The sequence below is a fragment of the Notechis scutatus genome, chromosome 4 (assembly GCF_049901735.1).
Source record: "Notechis scutatus isolate UNSWTSFEM ecotype Mainland chromosome 4, rNotScu1.2, whole genome shotgun sequence".
Lineage (NCBI taxonomy): Eukaryota > Metazoa > Chordata > Lepidosauria > Squamata > Elapidae > Notechis > Notechis scutatus.
The window spans coordinates 28,948,219-28,967,879 of NC_142012.1; the positions used below are offsets into that span (position 1 = coordinate 28,948,219).

The following is a 19,661-nucleotide window of genomic DNA, read 5'->3' on the forward strand; positions in this document are numbered from 1 at the left end:
TTGCCAAACAGTATGGTGATGTGACACATTGTTTTACGACTGGATTGGTTAGTGACAGAACTTCTGGTCTCAATTGCAACATGGTAGCTAATTTTTTAACAATAGCCAAGTCTTGCAGATTTTATCTAATATTTCCATCATACTATTAATTACTTCAAGCTTTTACAATTAATCTTTATGTTATTATTTTTATATTTATTGTGTTGTAATATATTTTTTTATATATTGGTTATGGATTGAAAATAAGTAACGATTGTCTTCTTTGCTGAGAATATGATCTTTTTAGTCAACAGGTAAGTTTTCTGTGTTCTTTTATTATTAGTTGTTCTCTGACAGGTTGCATTAGATTTACTTATTTTGTACACTTCTGCATTCCCAACAGTTAGCATCTTAACATTAAAACAGACAGTTTTAAAACACTGTAATTGTATTCTGCTTACCCTATGATGACAGCTCATTATCATAGTCTTTAAAAAATAGTTTTAAGCAGTTCAAAAAATTGTCAGAGTAGTGCTAGTCAAACATTGGTAGGGGCTATTCTATTAAACAGAGACCACTGAAATACACAGTTTATTCACCATAGTTTGCCTATCTCCCTCAAAGGAGAATGAGTAACTTCTCTCAAATAAAATGTACTGGAAATTTCACTTAGAGATGGTGATTCTGAAAATACTTGGGAATCAAGCCATATAAGGCTTCTTAAGTAAAAGCTGGCTTTGAATTAGACTGTAAATATATCAAATCTACTGCAAGGCCTATAGCACATATGTTCTATCATTATGAAAGTTTTCATTTGCCAGTAAGTGGGTTTCTGATGTCTACAACAGCAGTTTTAGGATGGCCTTCAAAGGTAGCCTCAGATACAGATAAGATAATCAGAGTTGGAAGGGACCTTGTAGGTCATCTAGTCCAACCCCCACCCAAGCGGGAGACCCTACACCATTTCTGACAGATGGCAGTCCAATCTCTTCTTGAAAGTCTCAAGGGATGGCGCTCCCACAACTTCTGAGGGCAAGCTGTTCCATTGGTTGATTGTTCTCACTGTCAGAAAGTTTCTCCTTGTTTCCAGGTTAAATCTCTCGTTCAGTTTCCATCCATTATTCCTTGTCTGGCCTACAGGAGCTTTAGAAAATAGCTTGACCCCTTCCTCCCCGTGGAAGCCCCTCAAATATTGGAAGACTGCTATCTTGTCTCTTTACTAGATAGCCAAGCCCAGTTCCTGCAACCGTTCGTTGTATGTTTTAGCCTCCAGTCCCCTAATCATCCTGGTTGCTCTTCTCTGTACTTTTTCTAGAGTCTCAACATCTTTTTTATAATGCGGTGAACAAAACTGGATGCAGTACTCTAGGTGTGGTCTTACTAAGGCTTTATAGAGTGGTATTAGTACTTCCTTTGATCTTGACTGTATCCCTCTGTTAATACAACTTAGGATTGCATTAGCTTTTTTGACGGCTTCTGCACACTGCTGGCTCATATTTAATTGGTTGTCCACTAAGCCTCATGTAAAGTGCATTGTGCTCTTCTAAGTTTATGGTGGTCATATGGAGTTACCATCAAAAGGAATCAAAATGAGTAAACTAATAATAAATATCTCAAAGGTACTTTTTCAAAAGGCAATTGGACTTTCTTATTTTTCTTTGAAGACATTTTGCTTCTTATGCATTCATATTCATAAAGCTAGATTAATTCTTCTTAGAACAAGGACAAAAGCGAAATGTCTTCAAAGGAAACAAGTCCAGTTACTTTTTAAAAAAGCACCTTTAGGACAACCATGACCTGGATGACTGAGAATCTCCATAAATAATAATATGCATAGAATTGAAAACTGTATTACACTGTTGTAAGAATAGGAAATAGAATGACAAAAAACATTTATATTTAACTATAACCTTTTTTAAAGTTGTAAAAAATTAATACTGGATAGATAAGATAGATAAGATAGATAGATAGATAGATAGATAGATAGATAGATAGATAGATAGATAGATAGATAGATAGATATTGAAAGAATTGCAAAGCGGTGACATTATTTTGTAAGTCCAAAATAACTGTTCTAAGAATAGTTCAGAGGAACTACTGTGTTGTTAAGTGGAAGAAAAGTACAAGACTAGCTATTCTCAAGGTCCATGTCATAGTTCCCAAGAGCATCATAGCAATATCATACAATATCTGACTTTAAAACATTGAAGATAAAAATAAACACACCAGGTTTGCCCTGAAACAATCTGAGCAGCCATCGCAGTAGTCATAGCTGAAGCAAATTGTAACACTATCGCTTTTTTATAGAGAAAATACCTCTCTATAGAAGTGCTAAGATGTATGGAAACTAAACTTTAAGGACTGAGAGACTCACCCTAATAAAGCCCAAAGCATCCTTTTTCTTCTTATAGTCTCATAGATAGAAATTCCTATCTGTCCTCTAGCATCAACACCAGGAAATCATCAAAAGTGCAAAAGGAATTTGAAATATCCAATAATCGTATAGAACATTTGACAATTCTTGATTTGACTATTCTCAAGAGTAGTCCTATTCTTATATTTTAACTGAGACCACTGCATGCTGTCTAAGACCCAAAATTAAACTCTTGCTATTCCTTACTATTGTTGAGATTATAAAGGTTTTTAATAACAAGGGTTTTTTTTCAACATGAAAAACCTACTTTTCCTGGAAACGTAAATTATACTTTTGGGCAACATCAGCACCCAGTTGTTAACCACAGCTTTTTCAAGAATTTTAAATCACTAAACAGATAAAAATGGGGGAAAATATGTGTTTATTTTAATTGCATCCTTTGTCTATTAAATCAACAGAAAAGGTAAAACAGTTCAACAAACTGAATTCTAATTTCCTAGAACTGAGCAACTTTTTTGTTGACTCAGTTTCTGTGACAGAGGCGCACTGCTAGGCAATGAGATCCATTTTCAGTGATATGGATGTCTTTCGGGCATATTAGACAATGTTCATACTTGGAAGGCAACTTACTTCTGTAATATGTGGACTTTGGAAAAAATGGGATCCCAGGGACCACTAACCGGTTCTGTGGGTGTGGCCTGATTTCTGGGTGTGGCTTGGTGTGGCTTGGTGGTCATGTGATTGGCTGGGCATGGCTTGTGTGTAAATATTATAAATATTTATATAAATATTGAATTTTTAATAAAAAAGAGCAACTTTTACCCAAAATCAGGCAAAGCAGGCAGATTGAGTTGCTCACAGAATCATAGATTCATTCAGAGATCTATCTATCTGCCATTGGCTAGCTCAGTCTCTCAAATTTGCTTGCCGTGAGTCTCTGGGGGAGAGATTTCTCTGCGGCCACAAAAATTTTCTCATGGCCCACCAGTGGACCACGGCCCACCGGTTGGCGACCGCTGTGCTATACTAATTAGTAGGAAGAATTGTTACCGAAATGGCGTGTAATGTCAGAAGACAGCCTTCTTTTCAACTACAGAAAAATACACAGCCAAATTAAAGAAATGAAGATAGACCAATAAAATAAGAACATTTGTTAGCATTGTTCTGAAGAGCGCAAAGTCCCAACATCACTGTTATTGCAATGTTGAAAGGATAAGAACTGCATCCAGGAACATATGCCGGGGTAGATGCCCTACTGAAAATTCTTCCTTAGCTGTACACAATTCTTCCTAAGTGCAATACTCAGAGACCACAGGATTGCTGAGCAAGGATGTGAAACTTAGACCACTCCATTTCAAACATCTTGAGAAGAGTTGTTGGAACAGAAGAGAAAGCCACAAAGCTTTTCACTCCTACTGACCCTGTTGGCTGACTACTAATTTAACAGCCAACTGGAAAAGAGGCCAGGACTTTTTGTGTTGCAGTGTATTTAGTCATCGGCCTCTTTCAGCTATTGATATTCATTCTTTTCTTTAGAGTATTTTGCTGTTCCTACAGCTCTTTTTTTCATAGCAAATCAGGTCAGTTCAAAATAAAATAATCCATTAATTATCAAATGTTCGAAGGGATAAGGGAACATGAGGGATTTGACTTAGTACATATTGTTGAGAATTACTGTGGGGGAAAAAACCGTTCTATTAACTGATGCAATTCATTTTGTAAACAATCAGTTCAAATTCATGATTTACAATAAATCTAATCTGAGCAAAAGGAACAAAACCATGTTTGGGAAGGAAAAAATGGTCATTGATATTCTAGCACAGGCCGATATCAAATTAATTTAAATACCTTCTAAATTTTTCTAAATTTTTCTTTCTAGTTTATTTTGAGTGCTTTTTACATTATGAAATTTCACTGGGCTGATTTTTTTTAATAAAGAAAGGAATAACCACATTGTTGCCTTCAATAGTAAATATATTAGAACATAATAAAAATATTTAATAAGGAACAGTGTATTAGAAATGCTGTTTCTCTAGGTCAACCTTTTATGAAAATTGTCTAACTTGTATTATATTTAATGATTGATATTTATGTTACAAATGTCTTTCAGGGCATATCTGGGGAGAAACTAACATACAAGTAGAATTTATACCATAAATACATTTTATTGAACTGACATACGATTTTAAATAAGATTTTAAGAAAATAGGTAAGTATTATTCAGTTATTGAGCAAAATTTTCTGTTCTTAGGTTACCTTAATTGTGGAAAAAAGAACACTATTTTGCACATAGTTATTTTAAGAATATGTAAATGAATCTGCTAAAATATATGGATGACATAAAGCTCTTTTATAAAAGCGATTATTGGTTTAACAGATGAACCATTCTAAAGCTACTTAACTGGGCTTTTAGCTTTTAAGTTTGACTCTGCATTCTACTATAACACATTTTATTTAAACCACATGATGAAGATATAAAAATCATGCTTTACAGTATGGTCTTTATTTTATAAAAAAAACTCTGTCCAATATAAAAAGCATATGGAAAATCTGCTTGGTGTGATTTTCACAAAAAGAGTTGGACAAAAGGAATATATAATTATTGCCATATATAACAGAAATAGAAATATTCTACTAAATGAAATAATTAATCATTTTCCCTTCTTTTTTTCTTCCCTTTGCCTTTCCCCACCCCCAGTTCTGGTTTCATGTATTCTACTTGGCTTAAATATTATTATTTTTAAAGTACCAGTATCATCCAAAATGCAGAGTACATGGACTATGTACAAACTCAGGAAAAATCAACATCAATTAACATGGAAACAACAGCCATTTTTGAATCAACTTCATTTTTTATACTGAACATTGTGTATTATTAATACAATTTAAATATTAAAAATCTTACATTTGAAGAAAAAAGCAGCATATTTAACAGAATATAACATACGCATTCATTTTCATAAAGCCACATTAACTCTTCTTAGAACAAGAGCAAATGTTTGCTTGACAAGTTACTGATATATAAATATGTATAAACTGTGGTATGCACATCAGTGTGATATCCCATACTATAACTCTTAATCACAAATACATTATTGTGATTCTCCAAAAATAATATGGCATTGGAATTAAAAACATAACTCTGTGATGAACTTTTCTCACATGTATGCATGCATGCATGTGTACGTATTTATTTATTAAGTTTATACAGCATTCCAACTCACAAATAGGTGACTCTGGACGGCTTACATCATAAAATAAAAACCCACATGGAAAACCATTCTCCATCCATCATGGCAGCCATAACAATTATAGATAATCTCTTTAGATTAAATCACAACTTTGAATCTCAATATTGGGTGTTGGGATATGGAGAATTTAAGGCAGCATTAAAGATTAGTACTATAATGCATGTAAGATATTACATTTACAATAATAAAAATGGTCAGTTATACATATTATCATTAACTAATTTTATGTCGAAGGAAGGAAGGAAGGCAGATTTGTTTTAGATTGCCAAGAGAAAGGAGAATTTCTTTACTATAATAAAATAAGACCAGTGGAAAATACATTTGCTTATACTGCCACCTCTCTGTTATTACATGTACGTAGGAAATTAAAATAAATTGATACAAGTGAAACATTCTAAGCCTCTCTTGATGTGATGCTTCCACAGACATCTGTCTGCCAGTCTGACTATAATGAATCTAGTAGAATTTCCACTGTACTGAAAGCAAGCTTTTTGCCAGTCTGGAAAGCAGCAGGACTGTGTGTGTGGGAGAGAGGAGTCAACTGAACAAGCTGACACTTTCTGGCAAGTGCAGAAGCAACAGTAGAAACATAAAATGATTTAAAGACATTAATACATGTAAGTTATACTTCTAAGAACCTTGATGGAGTATAATGATATGGCTATAGAAGTAAACCCATATGTTTTCATTCTTTTTCCCGTGCATCTTGATTTTTTAGAAAAGATTTAAAAAATTGAGACTGCAACCTTAAACATGAAAGTTATAAAGTAATATAAAAACTTAAACCAATTAAAAAATTTCAATCTGTAAATAAAAAATGTGGAAATGAAGGAACCAATGAAGGCACTTGGAAGCATTTGTTTATTAAGCCTTTGCTGAAATGCTACAACTCTTATGGGCAAATGAATGATGATTTACCATTGTCCAAGTCAGTGATTCATGAATATTATCAATTTGTGACTGAATTGTTCGTATCATGTCCAGCTGAATCTATCAAGATTCAGTTAACATTTGATATACTATGAATCAATGAATATCACAGGAGCTAATTATTGTTTTGCATTCGGAGACAACTTTGCAACAAGACAACTTATTTTGAAAACAAGTCTTCAACTTTTTCAGGACTCTTTTTATTTTCACATATGCCAAACTTTGAATTGCCATGTGTCTACTGCACCAAATCTTAACTATATCCACCTTAGTTTCGTTGAGACTTTTTTTTTTCAGTTTACTACCCTATATTCCAGGCATGTCAAACTCAAGGCCCGCTGTCTGGATCCGGCCCACAGGATGCTTAAATCCGGCCCGCGAAGCTGGCCTGGAACTATCAAAAGACTAGCCCATGGTGCCTCTGGTGGCTAAAATGGCCCGCGTGTAGCCCCCCACTCCTTGTTTTCACCCTCCATAGCCTCTTGCAGCACTCTTCAGGCTGAAACCGGGCTGAAAAGTGGGCCCAAAACAAACTGAAAAATGGGCCCAAAACAGCCCCAAAAACGGGTTAAAAATGGGCTGAAAACTGGTCACACAGTCTGTTTTCAGCCGGCAGAATGCTGGAGGAGACCATGGGGGGAAAATGATACATAGGGGGCCCATGCGTGAACCCCTGGCTCCCCATTTTGGCCAGTAGGGTGTTGCAAGAGGCATCCGTGCCCCCCTGCCGTCCTTCTCCCTGGTCACCGGCCTGCAGAGAACGGAAATGCTGATCCGGCCTCGAAGAAATCCAGTTTGACATTCCTGCTATAATCTATTTAATCAGGGTAGAGTTGGTAGATTGTTCTACCATATAAATTCAGAGTAGGAATATATTCTATATTCTATGCACAACAGCTGGTTTTGAATGATCCATGCTGAGATCTAAATATGTTTCAAGTGTTTCAACATGTGCAAAATAGTATTCTTTTTTCACAAGTAACCTAAATAATCAATGGACATTATCTGATTCTATGTGCCCCCCCAAAAAAAGGGCTGTTTTGCTGCAGGCAGAAAAAACTTAGCTAGGGATGGGGAGACAGCTGAAGATATTGGTAGCAAAAAAAGGGAAAAGAAGGTGCTACTGTGATCAGGAAGAGACAGGCTGGTGTGATATTCCACATAGGAGCATTAGCAGTGGCTAAGGGGATAGAAAAAAGTGAAATAACTAAAAATATAAGAGGGAAGTAAGTGAGCTGGTAAATTATGCTCTTATTCCCACCATACACTGGGAACTGGTAATGGCTGACCAAAATGGTTCAGTAGAAACCCTAGGATGGGATGGGTTCAAAATGAATTAGTTTCTCCATTCCATTCACCCCATTAATTCAGATTATGCATTTTAATATTTTTATGTGGCATCAACATTCCAAGGAAAACTCTTCCATTAAGTAGCACTGGAGGGATGGTAACTTCGAAAAGAATCACTACTTCTCCTAACGCCATGATTCTCATATATGAAACAAAAATAGAGCATACAAATGTAGAGCTTTCTTTTAAAGGCTGTAATTAAATACTGAAATACATCCTTGAAAAAAATAGTAAAATAGAGAACTCTAAATATTTGAAAAATTCTAATAGGTACTATCTGCAGATAAGCTGAAGAAATATTGAGGGGCAGAGAAAGCCAATAAATGGCATAGATACTAGGAAGTCGCAGACTGATAAAAATATGTTCTATTATAAAGTCAAACAGGAAAAAACAGGAAACAGGAAAAAACAGGAAAAAAAAGATTACAGATTTGAGAATAGGGTAGTCATTAGGCAAGTAACCATATTATTTTAAACATACTTGCATTTCAGAAAATTAATGGGACAAAATATATTCTTTTCCCAAAATGTTTATATGTATCAGGCTAGTATAACTGCTTTAACTGCAGACTAGAGATTTTATTAATAAACTTGTTAACAAAACAATTGGGAAGTAATGTACAGGTGAAACCCGAAAAATTAGAATATCGTGCAAAAGTTCATTTATTTCAGTAATGTAACTTAAAAGGTGAACCTAATATATGAGATAGACTCATTACATGCAAAGCAAGGTAGTTCAAGCCATGATTTTGTCATAATTGAGATGATTATGGCTTACAGCTCATGAAAACCCCAAATCCACAATCTCAGAAAATTAGAATATTGTGAAAAGGTTCAATATTCTAAGCTCAAAGTGTCTCACTCTAATCAGCTAATTAATTGCAATGGGTTCCTGAGCCTTTAAATGGTCTTTCAGTCTGGTTCCGTAGGAATCACAATCATGGGACAGACTGCTGACCTGACAGTTGTGCAGAAAACCATCACTGACACCCTTCCATAAGGAGGCAAAGCCTCAAAAGGTAATTGCAAAAGAAGTTGTATGTTCCCAAAGTGCTGTATCAAAGCACATGAACAGAAAGTTATGTGGAAGGGAAAAGCGTGGAAGAAAAAGGTGCACAAGCAGCAGGGATGGCTGCAGCCTGGAGAGGATTGTCAGGAAAAGGCCATTCAAAAGTGTTGGGGACTTTCACAAGGAGTGGACTGAGGCTGGAGTCAGTGCATCAAGAGCCACCACACACAGACAGATCCTGTACATGGGCTTCAAATGTCGTATTCCTCTTGTCAAGCCGTTCCTGAACAACAAACAATGTCAGAAGCGTCTTGCCTCGGCTAAAGAAAAACAGAACTGGTCTGGTTGTTCAGTGGTCCTCTTTTCTGACGAGACCAACTTTTGCATATCATTTGGAAACCAAGGACCCAGAGTCTGGAGGAAGAATGGAGAGGCACACACTGCAAGATGCTTGAAATCCAGAGTTAAGTTTCCACAGTCTGTGTTGATTTGGGGAGCCATGTCATCTGCTGGTGTTGGTCCACTGTGCTTCATTAAGTCCAGGGTCAACGCAGCCATCTACCAGGAGATCCTTCCATAGGCGAGGTTTATGGGGATGCTGACTTCATTTTCCAGCAGGACTTGGCACCTGCCCACACTGCCAAAAGCACCAAAACCTAATCCCACATGACCGTGGGATTACTGTGCTTGATTGGCCAGCAAACTCACCTGACCTGAACCCCATAGATAATCTATGGGGCATTGCCAAGAGAAAGATGAGAGACATGAGACCGAACAAAGCAGAAGAGCTGAAGGCCACTATTGAAGCATCCTGGTCTTCCATAACACTTCAGCAGTGCCACAGGCTGATAGCTTCCATGCCACACCGCATTGAGGCAGTAATTGCTGCAAAAGGGGCCCAAACCAAGTACTGAGTACATATGCATGCTCATACTTTTCAGAGGTCCGATATTGTTCTAGGTACAATCCTTGTTTTATTGACTGCACGTAATATTCTAATTTTCTGAGATTGTAGATTTGGGGTTTTCATGAGCTGTAAGCTATAATCATCTCAATTATGACAAACTGTCTTGCTTTGCATGTAATGAGTCTATCTCATATATTAGGTTCACCTTTTAAGTTGCATTACTGAAATAAATGAACTTTTGCACGATATTCTAATTTTTCGAGTTTCACCTGTACATCCCACAAGGAAGCAATGCAGAAAAAAGTTCACGTAATCAAGCAGCCATCCTCTTTATTAGACACTGATAGTATAGTCCGTCTCCTTCCCTTTCCATACACATTTTCCATTTTTCTACAAAAGAGAATGTAAAGATTCTGCCAATCTAGCTACAGTAAGAAATAAGAACCATCAGCATCCTTTTTTTATGCTCCAAGAGAGTGGAATTTTAAAAATAACCACTGCAATGTTTTTCACAGGGAAATGAATGGGGAAGATTTAAAGGTCGAAGTGAATTTCATAATTCTTACGCAGGCTGAAAATGTCACTTCCTCCTTATAAATCCTGAAAAATCTATTAAAATTAAGATGATTCTGCTTCCTATGTTATGGAAGTATGGAAGTTGAGAAAATCATAAATTATCTCACAGGAATTTTATATCAAATCTCTTTTCCACTTTCCATACTTACCTTTTCATGGTTTTCAATTAGGATCTCCACCACAATGTTCTGAAATTTCAGATCCATAAGACCAGCCACTGTTTCTTCCTGTGGCCTCATTAACGTTGGTCCAAATACAACTCCTAAATTTGCCACAGTCATAAGATTTTTCTTAGCATGATCGGAAACACTTTTCAAAAACAGAAAGAAACAAAAAACAGCCAGCATTGTGAAGATGATTACTTCAAAGTGAAAAAATAAAATTACATTTCCTTCAACCATTGAACTTTTGCAACTATTCAGGATAGATTTGTGCATTTCTTCTCTCTTCTTAAAACAATAAACCTCATTTGATATATGGAAGTACCTAAAATTTCAAACAATTATTAAAAAATACTAACAAAACAAAAACAAAAAAATATTTTATCCCACTCAAAAAAAAGTTGTTACTAAATACTAACAATTATTTTATATCATTCTGAGGTAAAAACATTTTTACTTTAATTAAAAGCAATACTGAGATAACAGATTACATCCTGATTTGTGTATTCTTATATTGCATGCAGCACCATGTAAAATGTAGGTAGGCAATAGTATTTAGCTTGCAAATTAGTCTCCAGATTAGAAATAGGAGCAACATTGTATAGCGTAAACAACATGTTTAGAGTCTGGTTGCCCTGTGGCTTATCAGTCATAATGTGTCAAAAAAAAAAAAAAAGGTACTGCCTTTATATGTATCAGGGAATGCTGTATGGAACACACGTGCAATTAAGTTGAGAATATAAGTCAGCCTTAATGACCACGGGTTTAGCAATTGTTCAAACTTAGAACAGTGCTGAACAACTGGTATTCATGACCAGTTCTTGAAGTTCTGGCCATCACAGTGAACCTGGAGTTATGTAATCGTGATTTGTGATCTTACCTGCCAGCTTCCAAATAAGGTCAGTAGGGCAGGAAGATGGAAGTTAAGTGAGATCCCTGTATAACAAGCTGCAGCGATATTAGCCAAGGACAGCTCAAATTGCCATGGCTAAGCACCATGGTGATATGATATCCAGATAACTGCACAACAGAAATTCCTTTCCCAATTACTGTTTTCATACAAGAACTACGTATCTGACCAGAGTCATAATGAGTTATGGAAAACAATTTCTATGGCCCATGATAAGAGACAACCATGGCACATGGAAGACACTGACTTGGAATTTAAGGGTAGCAAACAATAAGGAACTTGAAATAAAGATTAAAGATAAACTTGAAAATAAACCTTAATTAAAAAAAATAAAATGGAAAGAGAAACGTATCCATTGCTGGTAATTTTTTTGGAAAAATGAAAAAACTTTTCTCATGCTTTTGGTGTGGCTGGGAAAATTCCTATTCCTTCCTCTCTGGAGTGAAAGTGGCCCAATTGAGAAATCTTTAGGAAGAGGAAAAGAGAAAAAAATAGGTGAAGGAAGTAAAATGAATGAAGTACAGCAAATATTATACAGTTAAGTTCAAGAAGGGAAGCAAGACTGATTGGCAGAGCAATTTTAATTGGGCGGCTACTAAAGTTTTGCTACCAAAGTTTTTCTATTCAAAATTATGTAATTGGAGAAGAATCTGAGAGAGCAAGAAGTGATTATGAAAATAGTTGAGGAATAAATGACAGGAGGGACTGAATTGAATATTATACAAGAACAGAGATAACCAATGTGATGCCAGTCTGTTTTTCTAATCCACTGGCTATTCCCTGGATATGGTCGCACGTGGATTCCAAGTCTATTTGAAATAACATGGCCTGAATGAGAAACCGTAAGAAAAACTGGTGCATACCAACAAGACACAGTTGAGTGGAAATGATGAGTTTTTTTTTATCTGAGATTCACCTGCTAAGATTTTGAGTGGTGCAGCAGTACTAATTCCAATGATAAAGAAATAATGGTGGTGATTCATAGAGAGGTTTACCAAAAGATGTTACCAAATATACCTGATACTGCATCATAAAGTACTTTAAAATTAATTAAGCATGCATGTGATACAGACTGCATTTTCATTTTGACAATGTCACATAATGAGTAAAATGGACATGGAAGCAAAGGAAAGAAATTAAATTAAAAAAAAAACCCACAAAAGTAGATTGTTCACAGGAAGAAGAGTTTCTATATGAAAAAGAATCAGAGCAAAAAGTAGGGAATCCGTGTGGAAAAGGTAAACAGAAGTGTTTAAGAGAATAAAAGCTGTATAAAATAAAAAAGATATTGAATGACATGTATAGACAAAAAAAAACCCAAACCCAAAGAATGTAGTCAAAGAAAGTACTGGAAATATCTGAACACTGAGCTGAATGTCTGTTGCTGAGTACAGCAAGAGCAGTATACTCAATGGAATGTAAGCTTGTATAAGAATAAACAAAATGCTTAGCAAATCATTTAGCAGTGAGCAGAGATTAAGACATGAATGTGTGATCTTTTCTTAGTTTTTTAGGCAATAATTATATAAGGAAATGTTTGTGTTTTCATTAGAACAGTGTTGTTTTGGGATATCAGTACGTGTGTGTGCATCTGTGTATATTTTTGTACGGAGACCATGTTGTTGTTTGTTAGTTCGTCAATTATTTGCAATGTATATTACATAAATCAAATAATTAGATGCACAGATTTAAAAATTAAAATACTGAAAATCAAGTTAAGACGTATTGTATTTTTTGGAGTATAAGACGCTCCGAAGTATAAGACGCACCTAGTTTTTGAGGAGGAAAAAAAAAAAAATCTGCCTCTGGCTCCCAGCAATTTGCCTCCTTGCAGCAAACAGCCTGGTCAGCTTCAGCACAGCCTGATTAGCTCAAGCAGCTGATTGTCGGTAGGATCCGCCTCCTGACAACCAGCTGTTTCAGGCTACAGTGATTGCCATCGCCTATGCTGCCTCTGCGCGCCCTATTTTCGGCCTCTGTGCATGCCATTTTCTGCCCGTTCCAATCCCCACCACCCAGAACGGGCAGAAAATGGGGCGCATGGAAACCAAAAAGTGTGGAGGTTGAAAATGAGATGCAGAAGCCGAAAATGGGGTGCACAGAGGAGGCAATAGGCGATGGCAATCCCTGCAGCCTGAAACAGCTGATCGCCAGGGGCCAATCCTACCGACAATCAGCTGCTCGTGCTAATCAGGCTGTGCTGAAGCTGACCAGGCTGTTTGCTGCAGTGAGGCAAATTGCTGGGAGGCAGAAGATGAAGGGTGGGGACTGGCGGGTGGGTGGGTCTTTGGCAACATTCATTATACATAACATGTATAAGGCGCACAGACATTATCATCCACTTTTGGGGGTGGAAAAAGTAAGTCTTATACTCCGAAAAATATGGTATGTTGTAAAACAAGAAAGGGACACCAATGCTGAATAAACATAGACTGAACACAAAACTAAATTACCAGCATGAAAGATGTACATTGAGGTGGTTGTATGGAGCGGTATACAAAATGAATATTGGTATAAATGGCAATGATTTGGGCTATGTTTCTTTTCTTTCTCCAATGCCTCTTATTATCTTAGCTATTTCTTAATATTTTCCTCTACATTAACAGTGCTTAATCCATAAGGGTGGGCATCTATCAGATAAACAGATGGCCACCCTTACAGATCTATCCTCTGTTAATGCAGAGGATAGATAGATAGACAGACAGACAGATAGACCATCAATTGATCAATCATGTATCCATCCATCCAGATTAAATTTTACTAAAATAGTTATACAGTATACAACAGGGCAAACAGCAAACATTTGTTTTTGCTGTTTATATGAAATATAAAAATACATCTCCAAACATAATCAGCCTTCAGGAACTGCAAAGAAAAAATTTAAATATCAAACTAGGATACAAGATGCTTACTTTGCTAAGTGCTTCACAACAATATCAAGCATTTCTTTGTTCTTTTCTGGAAGTTTATGAACCAAGGAGTGGATAACTTTAATACGGGACTCAGGGCTACCACTTTCTACATAAAAGAAAAAACAATAATTTGTAGTTATGCACTTGGCACAATGTAAGATTATGTACAAACATTTTAATTTTCTTTTTTGCTATCTGTGCATCTTTAAAGATATGAAGTGAAATCCTATTTTGATATTTTTTTTATCTCTCCAGATGTTAGGAAACTCTAGTTATAGAACATTTATCATAAGAAGGTAGCTTTTTATTCTCTTGGCCTTGTTTATGATCTTCCTTAATATACAACTAAGCATCAGTTCTACTTCCTGAAAACCACCCTGGCTATAATATTTAAACAATTTGCTGTAGTGCATTACATTGAGATAATACAGACATGTCACAGCCTCACATGGGGGCATAATGGAAATGAAATGATGCACAAACATGGTAAAAAATTAGATTTGCTAAACCTATGAGGATTTCTAAACAATTAGGTGGCAAGAGTCACTTGATCGTGAAACAAGCAGTATTAAAATAAAATAAAAAAGTGAATAAATTAAATATCTTGAATTAAATAAATACACGCACTATTTACTGCAACCATTTATCTCCCATATCCTTCAGTATCATTATTTCTTTTCCAGCTCGACCTTCTTCCTCCAAGCATATTACAAGCTTAAATCCTCATAGAGTCCTTCAATTATGTCTTTTATAGATCCTTCTTTTTATATATATTTCTTTCTTCAAGTACAGTGCCTCAGGTTCCTTTCTCTTTTAAATCATTGTATATTCTGGTCCCTTCCTTGCTGTCCCTCTGCTACTTTAAGTCATAAACCTCTTTAGCCTTCCCCTTGAAAAAGTTACTGTCATAGTGAAACTGATAATATTTCTTCTCTCATAAAAGATAGGTTTAAATATTTGAGTATTGTAATTGGGCATTTTAAGTCAAAGTCACAATCGGCCAATCAATATCTAGGTCATTTCCCCCCCCTCCAGTTCAATATGGATTTTCTGATGGCGGGGGGAGACCTCAATCATAAAATAATTCTTCTTTAGTTAAATATGGTTATGCTGACAGTTTTTAAGAAAGATTCTCAGCATAAAGTTCAAGCTTCTAAGTAATTCAACTGCATTACATTCTGGGAGGTTACATCCAGTTTTCTCATTGTCCATTTTCGTAAGATGCTAACACGTGTTGCAACATCCTTGTATTTAGCCCAATACACTTAAGTTTTTATACATGAATTGGAATATATAGATTGTATAATAGCTTGCAGTGAGGTTGTTGTACTGTGTAGAAAGTTTTTAACATTTTGAATACTGCATGCATTTGTAGGAGGACCAGAAATATACAATGATTTTTGGAAAAGATTTTGAGTTACCTAACTGAATTTCCCTGATTTCCAATTATTATTATTTTAAAAGAGATAAAAGTATGATACGTCATGTATTTACTAGCAAGAGTGATGAACTCTCCATGTAATTCATACGTCATTAAGGGCTCTGGCAGGCTTCTGTTAAAACAAAAACATTGGAATAATTAAGGAGAAAAAAGATCATTTAAATGTACAATCAAGTTTAAGTACAAACATTCTAAAAGGGAGGGAAACTGTCTATTTTATCAGAACACAATGCATTCATTTTAATTTTGCACTGTTTAACATTCTACGTAGGATGCTTTTTATAAAAAATGGGAAAAATAATCATTCCATGAAATATTTATCTGGGTTGTATTCCACATTGCACATGAGGAAAACCTTGGAGTATTTACCACCGGAGCCAGATAAAAATAAAGGTATGATTATCATACAGGAAACAATTGATTCTTTAAAGGATTTGGTTTTTTCAAAACAAAAGTTTATTATGACTATTTGCACAGATTGCACTCTGAAAATTACAATACACTTCTTTTTCTTTCTAAACCAAAGGAGTGTTGAAAAGAAAATTATGTAAAGGAGCTTGAGTGTCTGTCTATCCATTAACAGTACAACTCTATAACCACAGGACAGGAGAACCACCAAACTGGGGGTGGCAGAATAAGCCAAAAGAAATATTGTGTAAATAAACCAGCTGAGGCTATAGAAAAAAATGTGCCCATATGCATTGCCACAAAAAAGGACAACTTTCAGCAGCTTGACATGTTGCTGATCCCTCCATTCTAAACTACCTCCCAGGTCATTTCAGGTCATCTGGCATGAACAGATTTTAAAGCAGGTCTGTCAAAATCACAGCCCATGGGCCAGATATTTCACGTGGTGGCCACGTTTAGTAAAGGGAAACAAATTCTGATATGTCATTTGACACTGCCATGACAACGAAAGTTTGACATTCCTGTTTTAAAGGATTGGAAGGAATTCCAGAAATAATATTCTACATGCTTCCTAAAATTATTTATATTTGCATTTTTCACATAACATTCACCATCTGTTGTAATTTCAATTAAATTATAAAAATATAACATATTTAATAGTACCTTAAGTATTGTTTCACTGTACTTGTTATTGTCTTCACTTCCCATTCTGTATTACCTTCCAAATCAACTTCATCACATGTTTTTGCATCTAGAAAATACACATAAGCAGGTAACTTTGATCAGTTATAATTTAGATTCCAGATACTATGCAGCATAACTGAACTTATGAAAGTATCAATAAATCAAATCATAAAGTTCTGTTAATGAAGAGAATTAAGACAAGATTCTGTTTCTTATTTTCTATGCATAAGAAGTAGAAACTAAAAAATAATGGGGAAATTGTACAAGTACAGAAAAGACCATTTCAAAAATCAAATTTACACCTATTGTCTGTTGTGATCTCTGTGCATTATGTTTGGGTTATTAGCAGGCTTATATTACATTCTGGTATAAAATACTTATATTCTGGGACAAATGGCACTCATTAATACAGAATGAAAAGCAATAATAATATCAAACAAAGTAACATTTTGAAGTCAAATATGTAATGCTGAATGCTCCCTTGTCTGGAAGACACCAGGACTGCAGAAATCAAACTAGTTAGTAGAGTGATTTCTCATGGACTCTATGATTTTGGCTTGTTACAATATTTTTTCAATTTTGTCAATTAAATTAATAAATATTGATATTATTGATATATCTCTTTTATCCATCAGACAAAAGAGAGATTCTTTTATCAATCCAGAACAGACAAATATCCATTGTATATCACAAAAAGACTTTCTTGCAGGCATAAAATTCCAAGATTCAGTGGCCGTCCACTAAGATCCCAAATATAGTATAGATAAAAAGACACTAAAGTGAGGCCACTTTAGAGTATAAAAGACGACTATAGTTGGCCTTTGCAAAATGTCTAATATTTGATACAGCTTCTTCAACACCACTCTAAAAAGTCAGGCCTTAAAACTAAGCAACTAAGTAACTGGAGGTCAAAGTGCAGGTTCTTATTACACTGTGTATTAGATCCCGTGAAACAACTAGACTAGCATAGAGAATCACACCTATCTTAAGTCACCAAAAACAGTCAAGGTGTTTCTCACTTGCAAGATTTTGATAATGAATGGAATTTTCAGCCAAGATGTTCTCATTAGCTTGCTTCTTTGCTATAGAACTTCCATTTGCTGTAGAACTGTTTACATTTATGCTTTTGTTGTTTTACTATTGTTATTTTTACATGTTTTATTTTTTTCCATTTTATTGTTGTAAGCTTCCCAGAGTAGCCCCACGGTAAAATGAGCAGCAAATAAATTTAATAAATAAATATAAAAATGTCCTCAGCGGTAAGAAGCTCCTGACAAGGTTGTACGGTAGTCCATGCTTAAAACTCTCATATGCAGTGACGGAGATACTTATGAAGAATGCAGTATTTTTCTAACAATCAGATCCATTTAATTCTTTTAACTGTAATATTCTTTTTTGTAGATAAATTATTTAAACCTGCACATCTGTTTTATGCATTTTCTATCCCCAACTTTATTTTTTCTTTCTCACAACATTCCTTTCCTCTTGCAAATCTTGATAAGCCCAAGGATCACAATTTCGGAAATGAGATCTTATGATTGCATACCTATCCAGGTAAGTTTTTGTAAGGCAGAACAATGTGCTGAAACATGATGCAGTAGCAGAATAGGTTTTCGTTTCCTGCCTTTCCATAAAAAACAAGCTTTAAAAATGAATAACCTAAGAAGCATGGATCTCAGACAAAGGCCATAGGATAGTGGCTAATATTCTTTATAAAATAGAACCCAATAAGCTTCTATTTGATGCATATACAACAAAATACAAGAAATAGACTGCATTCTATAATATGTATATAAAAGAATTTTTGGTGTGTGTGACTTCAAATCAGTGTTGATTCCTAGCAATTGCCTGGATTAGTTCCTGAAGTTTTCTTTTTCAGAAGTGGTTTGCCTTTGCTTACTTCCGAGGACTGAGATAGATTGGCCGAAGGTCACCCAGCTGACTTTGTGCCTAAGGTAAAACTTGAATTCATGGTCTTCTATTTTCTATCCTATGCATTAAACCAGGGGTCCCCAACCACCGGTCCGCGGACCGGTACCGGTCCATGGAACAAGTCCTACCGGGCCGCTGGTTTGCTGGGTGCCGCCATCTTTTTTTGATGAAAAAGTGCTTCCGGTGAGCTTTTCCGGGTAGAAAGCTCACCGGAAGCACTTTTTCATCAAAAAGATGGCGGCGCTTAGCGCTCGGTGAGCTTTTCCGGTAGAAAGCCATTTCTACCCGAAAGCTCATCGAAGCGCAGCCGCCATTTGATGAAAAAGTGCTTCCGTGAGGTCACCGGAAGCACTTTTTCATCAAAAAGATGGCGGCGCCCAGCTGATGCCGGTACCAGGCCGCGGCGCCCAGCTGATGCCGGTACCGGGCCGCGGCATAAAAAAGGTTGGGGATCACTGCATTAAACCACTGTACTAAACTGGAATTGCCATCAGCTATTTAAATGTAAACTGTTTTAATAACTTTCTCCAACAAAACAGTAGATTAAGTTGGGTTTTATGAAAATACCAGGTTTCCATAATAGGATGCATGCACTTTGTTTCAATAGCTTCTTTCTTTTACTTCCTAATTCTTCCTGAAGCTATAAGAAATATTGAGGTAGCTTTCTTAAATTCAATTGCTTTAATTGCTGATACCAATTAAAGATAGTTAATTAATAATCAGTCAGATCATCTTGACAAATTAATACGGCAAACAAGACAGTATTCTGTATAATATCTGTCATATTTTCATCAGAGACAGTCAGCATCATACAAGTGGCAAGGATTTGACAATAGT

General features: G+C 35.7%; 1 protein-coding gene across 1 annotated transcript in view; it reads right to left on the reverse strand.

Moving 5' to 3' along the window:
- The window catches only part of ARHGAP10 (Rho GTPase activating protein 10), a 103,593-nt gene that overhangs the window by 31,583 nt on the left and 52,349 nt on the right, over positions 1-19,661 (reverse strand). The window contains exons 15-18 of the mRNA XM_026668772.2: positions 16,872-16,959; positions 15,854-15,912; positions 14,360-14,465; positions 10,526-10,685 (exon numbers count right to left, since the gene is read on the reverse strand). Of these exons, the coding sequence (XP_026524557.2) occupies positions 10,526-10,685; positions 14,360-14,465; positions 15,854-15,912; positions 16,872-16,959 (413 nt within the window). The remainder of the gene's footprint in view (positions 1-10,525; positions 10,686-14,359; positions 14,466-15,853; positions 15,913-16,871; positions 16,960-19,661) is intronic.